We start from the raw sequence: 19245 nt of genomic DNA, 5'->3' as shown, positions 1-19245 counted from the left end.
GCACGTTGTGAACTTGGCCCCGACGCATCCTTCTAGCTACGATCCCAGCCCGTTTCCATGCCCGTTTCGTTCCAGACCAGCCTCCAGAGCGCTCCGCTGATCCTTCCAGAGCCGGAGGAACCACGGGGCAGCACGGCCGCGCTCCTCCTCTTTTTCGGGCAGGCTCCGCTCCACTCGGCGCTGGCAGCGCGGTGCACACCGATGCCAGCCCCGGCTGTCCCCCACCGCCGCGGTCCAGTCACGTCACCACCACTGGAAACGCATTTCCAAAAAGAACCAAAACTATATATATATATATATATATGTATACATACATATATATGTTTATACATACACACACACACGTATATATATGTATATATGTCTACCTATATATACACATATAGGTTTGAAAGGCAAGCTGCCCAAGTAGAAAACATCGGTTCACCTAGTTCGTCTTATGCGTGTTAAAGAAATGAGACTTTTAGCCCATGACATCTTCTTTAAAAATGAGTATTTAAGATCTTCAAAAATTGCTACAGTACAAAAAGAGTTTGTGTGTGTATATATATATTTCCTCTCTACATATATCGTATGTATGTATGCGTATGGACCGGAATGAATGACCCCACCAGAAGAGACACCCCACTCGTCCTCCACAACGTTTCTCGGCGTTAGCGACTCAGCTTCGGCTTCTCGCGAAGTCTTTGCATCGGTACATGGCACATAATGGTATTATTGGCACAGGTTCAGAGTCACAGTCCACGTCCAGGCTCCAGGCGCTCCGTCCGTCCGTCTGTCCCTCTCGGTCCCCCACCGGCTCCTCTTCCTCCACGGGATTCTTCGCTCACACATTTGCCTTTCTCTTCTCCAAAAAACGCGCTCTTTGAAAAACGCAGTTACCTATAGGCGTGTTCATTTTTATAAAAATATATTTGGCCCATAGAACGCTGCTCTTTGAGTCTCCTACTGGTAAACAGAAATGGTAGGTACAGGTAACCCATTATTTTTTTATATTTTTTACAGGTTCACCAATGGAATCCTGTTAAGGACGAGAAGAAAAACAAAGATTAAATCATGACAGGGACACGCGTCACGACTCGCGTCGCTTCTTCGCAGCCCCCCAGCAGCCCGCCGGCGTCCGTCCCCCTCCTCCCCGCGGGGCTCAGGGCAGCGAACGCCCACGGCCGCGGCAGAGCGCCCCGGGGGCGCGGGGCGCGGGGGGAGCGGGATGCCAGCGACCTCCCCCTCCCCGGGGGGCGCCGGGACCGCTCCTCTGCCCCCCTGGGGAAGCCCCCGCCTGGGCCAGCCCCCGCGGGGGGCAGCCTCCCGAAAGGGGACGCGGGCGCTGGGACGGGGACGCTTCTGGCGGGCAGGGGGAGCGACTGAGGGGCGTCGGGAGGGCCTTACTGCACACCTCTACCTCCCGGGGGCCTTTCGCAAAGGGCGATTTATTTCCGAGCCTCCTCGAGTGCTGCAGCTTTTCATACTCGGGCTCAGAGCAGCGAGTGCTCTGGCAGATGAGAAGACGATGATGAGTACTAACAAGATTTTCTAAAGTTAAATGCCCTAAAGAAATCAATAGAGAACTGGTTAAGCATCAAACCCAGAGACCCTATTGAGGTTCTTCTTAAGCTATTTATTCGCCGTCCTCTGAAATACCTCCCCCTACGTAATCTTTAAACCTTTATGCAAAGACAATTACTCCCCATCACTGGCGTGCGGCCACTTGCTTCACGTGTTCGTGACGGTCCGTACAGCGACAGAGGCCGTGGCGCAGCCCAGCGCGCCCGGGGCAGCCCCCCCCGCCGGCTTTACGCACAGCGCACTGTACGCAGCGCACGCAGAAGCGCTGCCTTCAGTGCGCTCATGACAGATATGCCCTAATCTACGCTGTGACCTCTGACCAGCCGGGTATTAGTGCCTGGAGACGCAATACGCTCCACGGCCAAGGCTTCCTTCTTCAACACTATTTTGAAGCGGGACGCCCGATATAGACCATCTCCAAGAACAACGCTGAGGCCTTAATTAGCGAGACAGGTTTTACAGGGTCCTTAATCTCCTGCACCGGGGCTGTGTTGGGACTGCTGTTATTCCTCCGAAGACAAGCCCGGATTTTTTATGATGACTCATTATCTGTTAATGTTAATACAACCCATTTGCTGCTGTTAGGCAGAACGGGGCCATCACAGCAGCTGCTCGCCATGTTCCAAGCAGGGAATTACCATACAATGCCGTAAATTTTAACTGCCTTGTGCAAAAGCGAGGGTCGGGCCGGCGTTACCGTACCAGTCCGGTTCGCAGGTCTCAAATCGCCACTTCCCTATCAGCAATGCCCAACATTTACATAGTTCCGGATGAATACTGCTTAATGCATGCGCTGCGGAATGTAAAATGCGTATTGTATTCCAAACAGCCTCTTTGTGCAAAGTAGGTCAGCACTTGATCAACCTTACAGATTTTTGTATAATCTCATTCCATGGGGTTTTTTTTCAGTCAAAGAGAGTGGGATTAAGGGCAAGAATAATGCGAAATCTCAAACTTCGTTTCGGAAAGCCCCGAAGCCAGCGTGCAATCAGACCAAAACCAGCCGCGGTTCGCTGGGGGCCCGGCCACAGCCGCTCGAGCCGTCGGCAAATTCCACCTTTCGCCTCACAAACCGGCGGCCGCTCCTGCCTCTGCCGCGGCGCCGCGTCCCTCCGTCCTCCGCCGCGGCGCCGCGTCCCTCCGTCCTCCGCCGCGGCGCCGCGTCCCTCCGTCCTCCGCCGCTGTCAGGGCTCGGAGAGTTTTGCTCCTTATCCCTCCGTGCAGACGAATCTCCCGCGAGTTGCCCGGCACAAATCCTGTCCTTGGCTGCTCTGCTCTTCACCCAAAATCCGCCCTGGGCCAGGCGGCCACCGCGGCACCCACGCGCCGGGCTGCCTCTGCCGCGGGGTGACGGCCAGCCCCGAGCGCGCCGGCGATCTGCCGGGAAGCTCCAACAGCTGCTGCCCACGGGCGGCATCGCCCGCTCCCGCAGAGCCCGTGCCCCGGCAGGGACCGCACCGGCGGCACAGGACCCCTCCTGTCGTCAGGGGATGAATCTGACCCCGGGAAATAACCTCGACATCTGCTTGCCGTGGAACCAGATGAGTCTCAGCAGGTTTCCCGACACCGCCTGCAGCTCTCCAGGCTGGAGACCGCTCCGCGGCGCCGTGCCTCTCGTCTGCTCCCTGCGAGCGCCCAGCGCAGCCTTGCGGGGCCACCAGCACCCCCAAGGCCGGGCTGCCACTTGGGCAGCACGACCATCGGCACTCGCACAGTGCTGACGGACTGTAGCACGTAAAATCCACGGTAAACTCCAACCAGCCTCGTGGTGCTCGTCTAGCCGAAATGCCCGCACTCCCTCTCTGCCCTGCCTGTCCCCGGCCGCATCGTCAGTCTTGCGCCTCCCGCTCCGGCTCTGCCCGTTCGGTAGTACTAATTTGCTTATTAGACAGCTAAGAGCTGTGAAGTGCCATCAATTAAAACTTGCCAAGTGCTTTGAGGCTTTCCAAGGAGAGAGGGTTCTGGCGCGGAGAGTGGTGCGGCGTCTGACCGCTGCCGGCGCGTGGCCGTGCGCCCGCGGAGCGGGGACAGCCCCACCTGCCCCCTCCATATGCCGAGGGAGAGGGGCTGGGAAGAGAAAAGCCCCAGGTAACCCCTCCAGCCAGGAGGCTCCGCGCGCTCTAGAGCATCCTTCCACCTCTGCCAAGGTCAACATCTACTGTCACCTTCAGGCTGTGCTGCTGCTGCTGTAAAAGCCAGCCCGGAACGCGGCCGCCCCTCCACAAGCGGTGCAGCCCCAGGCAGCTGCATCCCCTTTCCCACCAGACTCTCCTCGAGAAATGAGCGCTGGAAAGGCATCCTCCGTCCCAGCGCTCCTCCCGCGCCCAGCAGCATCTGTCCGGTGACAGTACACGGCAGCCGTGGTGACAGGGGACAGTCTACCGGGAGCTTATCTCAGCACCATCTGCTCTCGGAAGGTTTTACCTTACACAGTGACATGTGAAACTTGAAATATTCATCTTGTCGGTGGGATGTCCCAACTGGCACACACGCGTTCATGCAAAACGCTCTTTGCGTGGGGCTGCGACGCATCTTTCGACCTCAGGCTCCTGGGAAGCTCCGAGGAGCCGCGCCGGCTGCCCCGTGCGCTGCAGGGACGTCCGCGCAGCGCCGCACCGCAGCACAGAGCAGAGCCCGCGCCAGAGACACCCACGCCGTGACCATGGCAGCTCCTCGCTCCAACCACCGCACCCCGGCAGAGGGTGTAGGCACACGCGCGTGGGGAATAGTACGGTGTGGAAAAAAATACTAAGCGACCTTTTTTGAACTTCCAAAGGATTTGGGGTTGACCCCATTTTGGGCTGAGGGCAATTCCTCCCGCTGTCTGTGCCGCGGTGACATTCTCTGCATTACTCCCCACATACAGTGGGGATCTATGGCAATCGCCTGGTGCAAATACAAATATGCACGGGTACACACGCAGAGAGCAGTTTTTGGATTAATTTCACTTTGTTAACGTCAATGAAACCAAACGTCAGCTTCCAGAACTGTATAAATAATTGAAACACTGTTAAGGAGCTAATGCGGCAGGTACGACTCGGATAGATTTTTCCAGAGCGCGTCAATACGCGTTTTATGGATTCCATGAAAACGGGTCAATGAGAATTTCAAGGATTTAATAAGGCATAATGGACCGGCTTTGGACTATTTAAAGAAATCTATGGGGATGACCAGGGCACGGGCTTTGGCAGAGGTTCATGGGGCCTCGGGCAGGAGCGGTGGGAATCGCACAGGTTTCCCACAGCCGGCGGCGGCTCAGAGCCGCTCATTCTCCTTCCCTCTGCTTCAGGCACCAGAGTGGCTGATGGCATCCAAGCATGACTGCGTTGGGGTTTTGTGCTGGGGTTTTTTCATGGTTTGGTTGTTTTTTTGTTTTTTTTTCCAAATCATTTCAATCCAATAGACAGACACGACGAACTGCAACGCTCACGGTGGAAAAGGGACAGTGGATTATTGCTGTTTGCTGTCCAAGCTGGCGCCCGCGCGCGCTGCGGAGGAAGACCTGCAGAACCTCTCCCGTCCATCCTCCATCCCTGCTCACTGCCACCAGCCCTCCAGCCAGGGACCTCGGCGCTTTGTGCCCCCCGGGCAGCAGCCACAGCAAAAGAGTCGGAGAAATAACGCGAGAACACGAAGAGGTGGGGAGTAAGAGCCTTTTCCCACGGAGCCGGGCAGCCCCTCCAGCCAGGGAGGTCTCGGGGGGCAGAGCCGCCCCGGCAGCACCGCGGGGCCAGCGGGACCCTGCCGGCAGCAACGCCAGTGGGCAGACGGCTGAACCCCCGCCCAGCCTGCCCAGGCACGGCCATCCCCCGGCACAGCCGAGACCACGGACTGGTTTTTTTCCCTTCCATCCTAATCTAATTATATTTCTGTGTTCAATAGCTGAGCATAATGTTGAACAGGCTATTCCGAGTAAGCTGCAGTCAGGGAAGGCTGGAAATTTCATTTATGCCGAATATATGATTCATTACAGCGGGGACTTGGGACAGACCAATTAATTCACCTGAGCGCGTGGCTCGAACGGGCAGCACTGCCCCACGGTGAGCTGGCACGCAGTGAACCCTGATTGCTTCCCCTGCCACCGCTATCAGCCCTGCCACCTCCGACAGCAGCACGAGGAGGTGAAAGCGGCCCGAGCTAGTTCAGAAAAATGAAAAAACATCCTCAAACGAGGTACTGTTGAAACCAGTACAGCACTGTGGTATTCCTTTGGTTGAAGCAGCATCCGAGGCACGAACCCGGCTGCTGGGCGCTGCGCACGGGGGCTTGCAGGCTTGGCTTCCCATGGAGCAAGGAGGGCACACGAGGAGGATGAGGAGGAGGAGGAGGAGGAGGAGGCAGAGGATAAGGAGGAGGAGGAAGAGGAGGAGGACCCCAGCACCCTCACAGTGGGAGCATGGAAGCGTTCATGACAGCAAACATCACCAAATGAGCTTTCGGGTACCGACGGAGCGTGCATGTCGGATGCGTGACTCTTGAACGAGACGGGCTGTCCATCATGCAACCAGAGGTTAATTACAGATCAGGCCATTTCACGGCACGGAAATTACCACCGCTTGTCGAGGTTGAGAGGTGGGCTGGAACCACAGGGTCAGGCTGAAGTTCAAGGCTGCCCCGGGGACACTTTGCTCTCAAGTCCACATCCATCCCAGTCCCTCCCTTTTAGCTCAAGCCAGTCTGTAATCCACCTCCATGGAAAAGCCATTTTGGTACCCCACCTCCCCTCCGCGGCGGGGGATGGCTCCGGCCACCCCGTCCGGCTGAGCCACCCCGCTCGGGTCCGACGGCACAGAAGAAGCGCAAGCGGGGGGATGGCACCGGGCAGGGAAGAGAGCGGCCGCTGGCGGGCAGGGGACGATGGGCACGGGGTGATGGACACGGGGGCGGTGGCGGGAGCGCGATACGTACCAGGAAACAGCCCGATGGCGTCTGCCCTGCCCCCAGGAGTCAAACAGGCTTCGGCCAGTCAGCAGGAGATTTCAAACCATTTCTCAGACACAAAGGCCACGGGAATAAGATGCCGGTCAGAAGAAGAGGGTCTGCAGCGAGCAGAAAGAGGGGCTTGCACGTGCTGGTACATAACACACAAGGAGCAAGCCGAGGTGGCCTGCTGCAAAAATCAGCTTTTTTAGAGGAAAAAAAAAAAAACCAACAGTATCTCTAAAGTAATGCTTTGAATGGGCTTATTGGCCTCGGAAACCCGGTGGTGCACAGCAGAGAGAGAAGAAAAAGATGGAGGGCAATACTGAACTTTTTTACCGCTGTGCATGAGCACCTTTTAACGCAGCCATCTGCCCCGGGGGTATCTGACCGTGCGTGGCAGCGGGGCGTCTCCCGCCTGCCGCCTCCCCGGCTCTCCACCCCCCGCCGCGCGTCCCGCCTGGGGCTGCCGTGCCCACCGCCTGCGCCGGCTCCGCCAGGCTGCACCGCGGGCGCACCGAGGGCAACGGGGTCCCAGAACGCATCGCCCGACGGCAGAAAGACAACAAACCCCTTCCCGCCACGACAAGGGCACCCCCACATCGCTTGGCGGGGGTTCACAGCAAAATCAACGCATGCATACGTTCACCGAAATGCTTCGAAAATCCCTGCCGACGCTCTGCCTTCCGCCACCCGAGGAAGCCCTGGGCAATGCGCACGAGCAAAACCCCACGCGCACGCAGAAGGTGATGGCTAAAAAGATGACTATTAAGCCGTTGGCTTCCAGGCTTCTGTCCGCCGTGCGGGTGGCACACGCGCCACGGTCCAGCCGGGCTGCGCGGAGCACTAGCTGCTCATCTCCTCCCGATTTTTCCTCTGGCTTTTGATGGGGGACACGCATTTACCACGTGGCGAAGCTCTGCACCAGCGCCCGGTGAAGGGCTCCGGGAGCCACCCTGGGTGCGGGGTGGTCACTCGCCCACCCCCCCTCCCCAGGCAGGCAAGGGGCGCGCAGAGCCAGGGCTCGCGTCTTTGACCCCGCGCCGCCAGCTGCTATTAAGCCCCCTCGTTAATGCATCATTACTTCACACCAGACAAACGGTTCATTTGGCTCTCGCCACCCGCTCCCCCATTAATCACCCTGCTCGTTCGCAACCCAGCAGCTCTTCCGATGCCACTTGGGAGACAGCACGAGTGCCGGAGGACGGATCCAGCCGCACTTACGTGCTGGCAGCAGCAGCCGGGAGCTGGAAGACGTGCGGGGCCGAAGGCTGGCACAGGGTTTGCTGAGCCCACCGCCCACCCGCATCGGCGCGGTGAGCGGCGCAGGGGACGTGCCCGCGTGTAGCCGGGGCGCGCGCGAGCATGCCGGCAGCGTGGAGAGCCGGAGGAAGGCAGCTCCAACCACACGCTGCCGGGGCACCTCCCCGGGGAAGAGAGTGGGCCGCAGACCCCCCGACCCGCAGGGAAACCGCGCCGGCCGCCTCACCTGTTTCCATTGAAGGTCGTTTTATAATCCCCGGGAGAGTGCAACGCCTCCTCCGCATAGACGGGCACGGGGGTCCGGACGCACTCGTGGGAGCACTGCAGCGTCTCGTTGTAGGCGGTGAAGATGTCGAGGGCGCTGGGCACGCGGGCGGGGGCGAAGTCGGTCAGGTTCTGGCAGCTCTCCTCTTGCTGGTCCAGCTTGCGCTGGTGGCTGTTGCGCCGCGGGCGGCCGCTCTGCGCGCAGCTGGGGCGGTGGGGGAGAGAAGAAGGGACAGGACACGTCATGTGTTGGAAGGGGAACTCGCATTACTGGCCATTAATTGTACATCGCTCAATATTAGATTAGAATTCACAGAATCACAGACTGGTTTAGTTGGAAGTGACCTTAAAGCCCACCCAGTCCCCCCCCTGCCCTGGGGAGGGACACCTGGGGGTCCCACGGGACCGCAGGCTCCGCAACGCTTCTGGTCCCGTATGTGCGAAACAAGGAGGACGGCAGCTGGCGGGAACCTGCCCCAGATCGGGCTGCTCCTATTTAAGGGTCTAGACGCTGAATTAATTAAGATATCACTTTTTTCCAAACAGGATCGACAGCGCCTGTCATAATACGGGAGTTTCGGAAGATCGCAACTCCGAGGGCAGCGGGAGCTGGGGATGCTGGTGCTGCCCGCGCTGCCCGCGGAGGGGGACCTGCGCGGCTCCCCCGGCCCCGGCCCCGGCCGGGGTGGCAGCCCCCGCCAGCAGCGGGGCACAGCCTGCTCTGCACCGGCTGATGCGACCAACAGAGACGGCCACTAAAGCGACCGTCAGCTCCACCACGGCACGGCTGCAGAAGGAGTAACGGCAAGAGGGACACGTCTGACTGCTGACCCCGCTCGCCTGCAGGTTTCCTCCAGTGATTTCCCAATTTCACTTATTATAAACAATTTCTATTCTACACTGGTCACTCTATTTTTTTCCCCGCTTTCTGGCTTCAGCATGAGGTTCCTCGAGCAGTTCTGCCGAGGAGCACCAATGGCACATACTGCTTATGACCATTATGAGAGAAAAACCCCAGAAATGTTTTAGAAAGTATTTTCCATGCTCTTTCATTGAAACACTGCTACGAATAAGGAAGTTTAGTCAAGTAGATCCTGTCTGAGACGCAAAACCGAGCATCACCGGCTGCGCCTCCCGCGGGCCCGCTCCCAGCAAAGCAAACTCGTCCGCGGGGCGAGCAACGCGGTGCTCTCGGCCAGCGCAACGCTTCGCTACAGCTCCGCCGAGAGTCCGGTGCCTCCGCAGCCCCGCAAAGAGGTTTTCCTCTAAGCCCGGGGAGCGAACAGGCTGCTTCATCGCCTGGTCTCCTCCTGGGCACGGCAACACATTTGCTGCCGCCCCCGGGGAGCGCTGGGGCGGGCAGAGGGGCAGGAGGCGGCCGGGCTGGAGGAGAGGGATGGAGGAGAGAACCGCCGCCGAGCGCGGCAGCACCGCGGCAGCTCTCCCGCCGGCCCGCAGCCGCAGCCCTACCGCTACGCCGGCAACACTGACCTCAAAGTAGGCCAGTTTCCCTGGGAAAATAGGTAAAGCCACGAGCGCCTGAAGCGAAAAGCTAACCTATTTTGCCATACGCCCAGCCACGCCGAGAGAGCAAACGGGACAAATGGAGCTGGAGGAGCGCACCAGCACTCCGGGGGATGGAGCACGCTTCACACCGGCGGCAGCCGCGGGGCTCAGGAGATGCCCTTCAGCCCCCGGAGACGTGGGGAAGGTCAGGAGAAGCAATCGTTGCCCGCCGAGCCAGGGCGGCGACTTAAGGAGCAGCAGCAAAGCTGCTCGCTGCAGGCGGCAGAGGAGATGTCACCCGGCGCAGGGCAGGTCCCGGCACCCTTGCGGGGACACCCCCCGCGGCCCAACGTGCGACTGTGCCCTCAGCAGGTGGCATCACGCGGCAGCGAGGTGATCCCGCGGCAGCGATGAGCACGTGTCCCACGTGGGATGTGGCCACCCGCCCCCGGCCACGTGCTGGTCCCCCAAAGCCACCCACCACGCGGTGAGAGGTGGGGGAGCCGCAGGGGCACGGGTGAACCCAGGCGCTTCCGCCTCCCTTGGAGCTTTCCATATTAAAAAAAAAACATTTTCTCCTACAATCCCTTTCCAAAGCCACCCCAGGGGATGCCACGGGCTTTACTGCTGGAAAGGCACCCGCTGTCGCCACCCTGTCCCCATCCGCGCCACCCCCCCAGTGAGACAGACCCAGGAGGGACCTTACCAATTTTTTAAGACAAGAGTTGTTATCAGAGCGGCTATGACCATGATGAGGGACACGGTAATAGTGATTATCTGATGAACCGCCAGACCTGCGGAGAAAAAGAAATGAGAGAGAGTGGGGACGGGAGCCACGGGGGACCCCGGCCAGCAGAGCCCCCGCCGCGCACAGCCCCCCCCCCGCCGCCTCCCCCGAGCCCCGTCCCGGCGCGGGGCCGCACGCAGCCCCCGGCAGCGCGACGCAATCCTCTCTCCTGCCTTACATAAAATAATCTTTAAGCCAGGCTTCTCGTTTCCTATCCTCTCAAGTATGTTCCTTGTCAGCCCGAATTAGGCACGAAGAACGGAAGAGATGTGAAGCCGTATCCCCTCCGGGACGGAAAGGGAAACTTGAGCGCAGCCTTGCAGTGGGTGCAGGATTAACCAGAGATAATAATTACCGCACTAACTGCCGCTCACTTAGAAGGTCGGGTGGGCTCATTTTCTCGTAATTCACCTTACACAGGGTATAATTTGGGCTCGCGTATCACTCCTAATGAGCAGTTTGGAAACAAAAGCGTCTCGATGTACAGTATGTTTGCGATTCTGTGCCGCTTTACAGTTGCAATTTCGTAATGAAATGATTTTCCTGGCTGCAGCCCAAGGATGTGCTATTTTTCACAAGCAGATGTTGCAGCTCCTGATGGATGGTATTTTTAATAAATAAATAAGTCTTGGCATGATGGGAAAACAAGAAGTTTCATATACATATATATATATATATATACACACACACACATCTGTGCAATGCATACATAGCACTCCCCGCTCGTGCGGGAGTGCGTGGCAAGGAAATCACTGCTTCTTCCCACCCAAGAGCGCATGGGCTCATCTGCCGGCGCCGGGGATGCCGGTGCGGCCGTGCCAGCTGTGGGCACGGAGAGGCGGTGGGCCGATGGCCGCGGGTCTCGGCGGTGAACCGGCCGCAGCAGCTCTCCCAGCGCCGGCAGCCGAACGCACGCACACCCTGACACGGGCACACACGAGACTGAGCAGCCGCCCGAGCACCAGGCTGGGTAATTAGGCCAGACGAGATTTATCAGTGGTATTTTAAACTGCGGATCACGCTTGCTGCTCTGCTGCCTTCTCTCGAAGGACAAAAGTTTTGACTCCCTTGAAATTTGTTATCTCGTCGTCATCCCCCCACCCCCGCCGGCTCATCCCCGCTCCCCGGGGGTTTTGGGTCCCTGCCCACGCTGCCCACGACGCTCGTCAAGGGAGAAAAGCCACTGGAGCTCACGGGCAAAGCCGCCACCTTGCAGGGCGCGCAGCGCTCCCCCCCTCCCCAGCCCACCCACCCCCAACTCCAGTCCCCCCAGAAACACGACGGAAAATGCTTCTGGCCCAGGGAAGTGCAGGAGAAAAGCTGCGCGAGGCTGCCGAGACCCACGGTGACACCCGAGGGGAGACGGAAGCTGCTCGGGGTGGGCGCACAAAGAGAGGTAACTCACCTTCGGATGGCCACCCCCAGCACGCAGCGCAGCAGCCTGCCAGCTTTCGGGAGCACCAGCGGGCACCACCCAGGGCTCCAGGGGCTGCCCTGGCTTTTGTTAGCCCTGTCCGTGGGCACGCCTGCCTCAGCACCACACTTCGCCACCTGAGCATCCTTGCTCGAGATCCAGCTGAGCATCCTCGCTCGAAATCCACCTAAGCATCCTCGCTCGAGATACACCTGAGCATCCTTACTCAAGATCCTCCTAAGCATCCTTGCTCAAGATCCATCTAAGCATCCCTGCTGGAGATCCAGCTGAGCATCCTTGCTCGAATTCCACCCCCAGCTCGCCCGTGCTGGCGTTGCCGCGCTGGCCATGCTGCAGGATCCAGGCTTCCCCACTGGCTGCCTCAGGAAGGAGGTGCGGATCCCCACTTGGGATGCGGAGACCCATAAAATCCCACTTTTTGAGCAATGAGGCCAGCTGGCAGCGACACCTTTTTAGGAAACGCTGTGGACTTTGCTGCCATGGCGCATCCCGGGCGTAAATCAAACGCTTGGAAATGTGAGTCTTGACAGTTTAATGTAATAAAACCAAGGTCACCTTCGGTGAGTCTGATTCACCAAAACATGCCCAGTACAAAGCACCGGGGGAGCGATCGCTCGAAGGGGAGGCTTCGCTCCCAGCCCCGGAGCCGGCGTGCCGGCAGGGCGGGCAGCGGCCACCGACACCGGGGTGCCGCGGAGAGAGCTGCTCGGGGAGGAGCGGCGCGAAGGGGAGGGCAGCGATGGCCTGGCCGCGGCAGAGCGAACGCGCTCACCTCCAGCATAAAAGCAGAAGGGTTTCTGGAAGGAAGCACGCACCCAGAATCTTCCAGTGATTACTCCACTTTGGCAGTGGATGCGCTACGGAGATCTGGGAGAAGAGCTGGAGAAGAGCAGGGATCCCAACTGGTTTTAAGGACAGGACGTGGTCCGGAGCGGGAGGTGGTGGCAGATGTCAGCCATGCCACGGACATCCCCAGCGAAGGGGTTTTCTAGAGGCGGGACCCGGAAGGAGTGACTTCCCGAAGGCCAACGCCTCGGAAATGCCGGGTCCTGGCACACTCCCCGTGCCGAGCCGGCAGAAGGCAGGAGCCCACCATAACGCAGAGAGGTGCACAGTGCCGCAGACCCCGCGGACTTTGGGGCTCTCTCTCTGCTCCCTCCCCGGGGAGCCACCGGCCGGACAGAGGGACGGCCGCTCGCCAGCCCCTGCGCCCCGGCGAAGCCAAGCGGGGAGGGATGGGATGCGTCAGGGTTCTTTTTCTCCCTCGACTCAAGCACCTATTTTGGAAATGACCCATTTCCTCCGTTTACTCCCAATTACACTTCAATTGGCTCCAAGGCGCTGTGACAGGGCTCCTCGGGAGCGCGGCTGGCACCAGCAGCTGCCACAGCACACAGCGGGTCAGGGGAAGCAGACGCCAGCGCTGGGGACGGTGGTGGCAGAGGACCGGGGGGACCCGGTACCCACCTCCTCCGCACCAGCTCCAGCTCCGGAGGGGTCTGACGCCGGGGCTTCGTGCCCTCGAGGAGGAGACCCCGCAGGGCATCGCAGAACCCGTTCGTGGCTCTGTGGGGTAGGGGGGGGCTCCGAACTGACAGCCATCACCCGTGGGGACACCTCTCCGGGTGGGCAGGATTGCTCGGGAGCTGCTGAGCCCGGAGCTGCGAGGGCTGGTGGGGTCGTCCTCCCTCCAGCCGGGAAGATGGGCCACCTCCGGGCCACTGGGGAGCCACAGCCAAATTATGGCTCCCCGGCTGCTCTGCCTCTGGCTTGCCTTTCCCAAGGGAATTCACGGGGAAAAAAACATAGAATGGTTTGGGTTGGAAGTGACTTTGAAGATCACCTCGTTCCACCCCCCGCCCCGGGCAGGGCCACCCCCCCCAGCCCAGGTCACTCCCAGCCCCGTCCAACCCGGCCTTGACCACCTCCAGGGATGGGGCAGCCACAGCTCCTCGGGGCACCCTGCGCCGGGGGCTCACCGCCCGCACAATAAGGAATTTCTTCATCACATCTCATCTCAGTCTCCCCTCTGTCAGTGTCAAACCGTTCCCCCTCGTCCCACGGCTGCCCCCCCTGACCCACAGTACCCCCCCAGCTCTCCTGGAGCCCCTTTAGGCACTGGAAGGGGCTCGGAGGTCTCCGCGGAGCCTTCTCTTCTCCAGGCTGACCCCCCCACCTCTCCCTGCCTGTCCTCCCAGCAGAGGGGCTCCAGCCCTCCCAGCAGCTCCGGGGCCCCCTCTGGCCCCGCTCCAACAGCTCCGTGTCTTTCCTACGCTGGCGGCCCCAGAGCTGGACACAGGGCTTCCCACCTCCCACCGGCAGCGCACCGGCTGAGGGCAAGGCATGGGAAAAGACTTGTGTCCCCATGCTTTGGGTCCCCGGAGGATGGTCGCGACAGGAGCCAAGTCCCGGCAGACCCGAGGAGCGCAGGCGGCAGCTCCCCGCTCCCAGCTCGCGCCCGCCCCGGTGCTTCGGCGCTCCTGCGTGTGCCGCGTCCGGAGAGACGCCCACCCCGGCGCAGCCAGCCCGGCCCCATCCTTCGCGGCAATCTTGGAGCAGCTCCCAGTGGGGCACTGCCGAAAAAGATAAAAGGGAAGACTCTAAAAATAAAATAAAACCAGCCCAGTGCCCGATGCCTTTGAAAACAGAAGCGGCGTCGGAAGCGCGACCTTCTGCGAAGACGGGAGCCGCGGCAGGGACATGGGAGAACCTAACGATGCAATTAATCCTTGCACTTACATAATGGGAACAGATTGCAGGTGGCTGAGCACTGGGAAGGATGGCAGCTCTTGGGAGCAGGACACATGGATTTTAAGAAGGGCTGGATAATTTTAGACTCCATCACATACATAAGTTGCCATATGTACCGGCATAGAAGAAAGTTCCTTTGCATCGCATATTAATTCCGCACCAGAGCCCGGGGGGATTTCAAGGGGACGGGAAATGTTTTTCCCCACCCACTTTAACCACGGCAGCGATGGGAAGAGGGACGGGGACTGGATGGTAACTGGGATGATTCCCGGGGAAGCCCTACAGCAATACCCACTGCCAGAAAGACTAATACATCTTCATTCTTACTTTGCAAATATATCAGATCCTTTCCTCCAGGCCTTCGAATAAATATATAGAACCGCACAAAGCAAAATCGAACAGAAATATCCCACCTGCAGGAGAAGGTGTTAATGGATGGGGCGTCCCGGGAGAGGGGAACATCCCGTAAGGGACACACACCACCGGGGGGGTGAGGCGAGATGAAAGAGAGATGGCTGCGAAGAGCAAAGCATTATTTGAACCACGGCCCTAGGAGCCCAGCCTGTCTGGAGAACGGGACCTGGAGGATAAAATCAATAGCTCATAAAGCAAAACTACCCTCCTCCTCCGGCGCGGGAAGCCTTCTGCCGAGCCCGTAACTGAGAGGGGAAGCCTGCGCCCCACGCCGCGGGGCAGGCTGCAGGAAAGCTCCCGCGCGCCGGAATTACGGCGGCTTGGGGTCGGTTTGCTCATCTCCGTGGCAAACATCTCAACCGGCAAAGCTCCCACCCCAGCAAGTGACAGAGCCCGGCGGGCACTCAATTACATATTAATAACCAGTGGAGAAACAAGCGGCAGATGCCGGCGTATGGGACCGGGGAGGGATGCGGCGAGCTGCCGCCCCGGCCACGGCGCCGGGAAACGCCTCATCTCTGCGAGGGGCTGCGAGCGGCTCCCTCTTACGAGGCTTTTACCAGGCAATTTGACGCAGTGACCATTTAACTCGAGGGTAATTACAGGAGAAGTATTTAATGGAATTGAAAGTGTGTCCAAACCCCTGCGCTTCTGCTAGTGCAGCAGAATTTAATGTGTCGCCTGCCAGGAGGGAAAGCTCTTCAAAAGCGCTCTTTGAACCCTTGGAAATGCTGAAATATTGCTGGGTTTTTCCACTCTCCTGCCGTCCGAGCACACTCCGCTCTCACCGGGGACTTGTCGTCCCCTCCGGCGATGGGACGCGGCATCAACATCCCCGCGAGCGGCAGCCGTGCACCAACCTGCAAAATGCAACTCCAAATTCCCCGAGTCCAGGCAAAAACCCCAATCTTCTCAAAGCAAGCAAACGCCAGGGCTTTTTTTTTTTTTTTTTCATATGTTATTTTAAAGACCACATATTTGCCACCGAGATGAAAGCACTGAGTTCTGGCCTTACTGACCACCTTTTGAAACGGCTCCCGGACAGCTCTGCATCAACAGAATTAATTCCATGAGAAAATCCATTCGAGACTAATGTCTTGCTACTGCAGAAGTGCGCAATGGCAGCGAACAGGAGATATAAGCTCTTAATTAAAAACAAAGAGAACCTCTATCCCCCAAGGCCTTTATTTCAACAGCTCTGGTTAGGGAGACCGTATTTTTCATTTTCCCAATAAAAACAGCTACGAGCCGCAACTCTTTGAAGACCCTCGTCAAGGCCTCTCAAGCTGCATAAAATTAAAAAAAGGAAAAAACAGCTCCATTTCATTTTGCAGAGTATACTCCTGAGTTACCATTAGTGGTAGGAACCCGAGAGATGCCCCCGATCCTGCTGCCCCCCGGCCGGGAGGGCGGCGATGGGGCACCGCAGCCCCTGCCCGCACACGGGCCGCCTTCAGCTCCCAGACTGAGTCGAAATGCCAAAAGAGGGTAAATCTCCTAAATACGCCCAGGGCAGTAGGACCGACACGTGCAGGGTCAGGCCCTGACGCCTCTCGCTCCTCAACCAAAGCATGGCCTCCAGCCGGGCAGAGACCATCCCAAACGGGCTCCCAGTAACGAGCACTGAAAAGAAACTGGCTTCTGAGAGTGGCTGAAGAGCGTATAGAGAGGTAAAAGATGAAAACACAGATGGAATCGGTGCTGTGGCAATTGTTCCTGGCCATGGTTGTGCCCAACAGCTCAATGTCCAAGTGGTGACCAGTGCTGAGTGGGGTTCCTCAGGGGTTGGTACTGGGACCAGTGCTGTATAACATCTTTGTCGGGGACATGGACAGTGGGACCGAGGGCACCCGCAGCAAGTTTGCCGATGACACCAAGCTGTGTGGCGCAGTCGACACGCTGGAGGGGAGGGATGCCATCCAGAGGGACCTGGACCGGCTCGAGAGGTGGGCCCGTGCCAACCTCACGGAGTTCAACAAGGCCAAGGGCCGGGTCCTGCATCTGGGTCGGGGCAATCCCCAGCGCAAATCCAGGCAGGGCGGAGGATGGCTGGAGGGCAGCCCTGAGGAGAAGGGCTTGGGGGTGGGGGTGGGTGAGAAGCCCCCCAGGAGCCGGCAATGTGCACTGGAGCCCAGCGAGCCCCCGGCCCCCCGGGCTGCATCCCCCGCAGCGTGGCCAGCGGGGCGAGGGGGGACTGTGCCCCTCTGCTGCGCTCTGCTCTGGGGAGACCCCCCCGCAGTGCTGGAGGTGGTCAAGGCCAGGCTGGACAGGGCTTGGGGCAACCTGGGCTGGTGGGAGGTGTCCCTGCCCAGGGCGGGGGGTGGCACTGGACGAGCTTTAAGGTCAAACCATTCTATGGTTATGTGATTCTATGAAAATAACCTTCTAAGCAATTTCCACTGTGAGCATCACAGCCCACGCAGAAGCCCACAACTGGCGCTGTCACCACTGTGCTCGGCTCAGCGCGGCGCAGCGCGGGGCGGCCGGTCACGCCGCATCTCCCAACCTGACGGGCACACCAGTCCCTGCTGCCCGAGACTGCCGTACCAGCGCCGGACTGCTCTCGGGCGGCCCAGCGACTACCCACGGCGCGTGGCCTGGCTCCCCGCCTGCCCCTCTCTGACGAAGGGCCTTCTCGGGGGCTGGGCATGCCGTCCCCCTCCCTCCCATGAGGCCCCTTCCTCTGCTCTCGTGCGCCCTGGGCACCGACCCCTCCGCCTCCCCCCGAGCATGGCGGGGAGGCCCGGCTGGACTCGGGAGGCATTACACCTCCTCCAGCCATCAGAAAACACATCTGATGCCCGAAAGCCTCACCCTGTCGATACAGCTGCTTGCGGACAGAAAAATTCAATCATCGGGAGCGTTGCGTGGGGGTTCCGCTGCAGCCCCGGCCACAAAGGGCCCTTCCCAGGGGCGATTGGCCGGACTCTGCCCCAGCACGAACCCTACCGCCGGTTAATAGCTCGTAAGAAAACCAATTTACAAAAAGCACAAGGGTTAGATACAGGGGAGGAGATATGAGAGGAGTCTTCTGGGCAAACCCTGTGCCGGGGCAAAGCCGGGTTATCGGCTGGGAAACCGCCGTGGGGCTTCTCCTCCAAACTGCCCCGAGTTTGGTTGGGCAAAGCCCTTTGGTTCCCCACCTGGGAAAACGGGGCGACCGGCTCCGGAACCCAGCCCGGTGAGCATTACTCATCCTGGAGTGAAAATGCAGCTCTTCAGCACAAAAAAAAAACCAAAACAAAACAAATCCACCACCAAGGTTCCTGGAAACCTGCTGGTATTTTGGGTTGGACTGATGAAAGGAGGAGAATATCCTCCTCCTGCTGCTGCTGCTGCTGAGAAATATTCGTGCCAAGAACGAAGATCCTAGAGGCTTATGCTAAAGACACTGAGACTTATCTTCTCAGGTGTTACAGCAAATATCACTGAGCAGTAAATACCTCTGAGAGCAGCAGAGGAGAGTTTCTGGATCATTTAGACCCACGTGGGTGAAGGCGCACACGCACGCACGACATCGGCTAATCCCGGGGAGGGAGCGAGTCCCTTCTCCCTCGCCAGAGAGAGTGTGGCTTCAGCCATCGTCCTCCATCCTTACGGAAAACTGCAGCTGATGCGCGGCCCTACAAAGGCTCCTTCGGGACCCTCCCGGGACAGGCAGCCCCGGAGATGCCGTCCTGCCCCTTCGCCTCCTCTCCAGCCCCCGGCAGCGGCTCCCCGCGCCCTTGCACGGCGCATCAAAGAGGCGGCTCCATCCCCACCGCCCAGGGTCTTCTTTTCAACACATTTTATCTTTAATTAATTCCTTTGAAGCCTTTTGCATCCGCTATCTCCGCGCACCCAGCGCCCCCTCTCCCGCACCCCTTCCCAAGGCAGGGTCACCTCCCAGCGGGGAAACCAATGTCTCTCTATTGTTATTTATTCCCGATACGCTCCCAGCGGGTGGCGGGGAGGGAGCAGAGCTCGGCTCGGGCTTCCGGCACGGCGGGTGCCCACACCAGCACCCAGGCAGCCCCTCACCTCCACCCAGGACAACCCCCCCGGCCGGCGAACCCCGTCCCCACCGCAGCCCCAGTCCCGGGGAGGGGATGTCCCGGGAGGTGCCCCAACGCACCGTCTCCCTCACCAGCACGCTGCTCGCAGAGCACGACGCCAAACTCGTCGCGTACCGGCGATCAAATCACCATTAAGAGCAGCAGACGACACATAAAGTCTTCTGCCTTATAAAGCACTTAAAGGTTTAATTAAAGACGGCTTTATTCTAATAATACTGAAAGGAGAGCCTCAGACAACCCAGCGAGCGCAATTCATGCCTTCGCTCTGACAGTCTCTGATTCAT

At 59.3% G+C, this 19245-nt stretch overlaps 1 protein-coding gene across 1 annotated transcript in view; it reads right to left on the bottom strand.

The window, feature by feature from the left end:
* Positions 1 to 552: 552 nt before the first annotated feature.
* AJAP1 (adherens junctions associated protein 1) overlaps positions 553 to 19245 on the bottom strand; it is a gene marked incomplete at its 5' end in the record, with an annotated part of 39508 nt that continues 20815 nt past the window's right edge. Inside the window, 4 exons of the mRNA XM_082493644.1 lie at positions 553 to 1021; positions 6475 to 6605; positions 7976 to 8218; positions 10226 to 10313. Of these exons, the coding sequence (XP_082349770.1) occupies positions 6533 to 6605; positions 7976 to 8218; positions 10226 to 10313 (404 nt within the window). The 3' untranslated portion in view covers positions 553 to 1021; positions 6475 to 6532. The remainder of the gene's footprint in view (positions 1022 to 6474; positions 6606 to 7975; positions 8219 to 10225; positions 10314 to 19245) is intronic.

This window comes from Vanellus vanellus, assembly GCF_965231255.1.
Source record: "Vanellus vanellus genome assembly, chromosome: 20".
Lineage (NCBI taxonomy): Eukaryota > Metazoa > Chordata > Aves > Charadriiformes > Charadriidae > Vanellus > Vanellus vanellus.
This window is presented reverse-complemented; position numbering and strand designations above follow the sequence as displayed.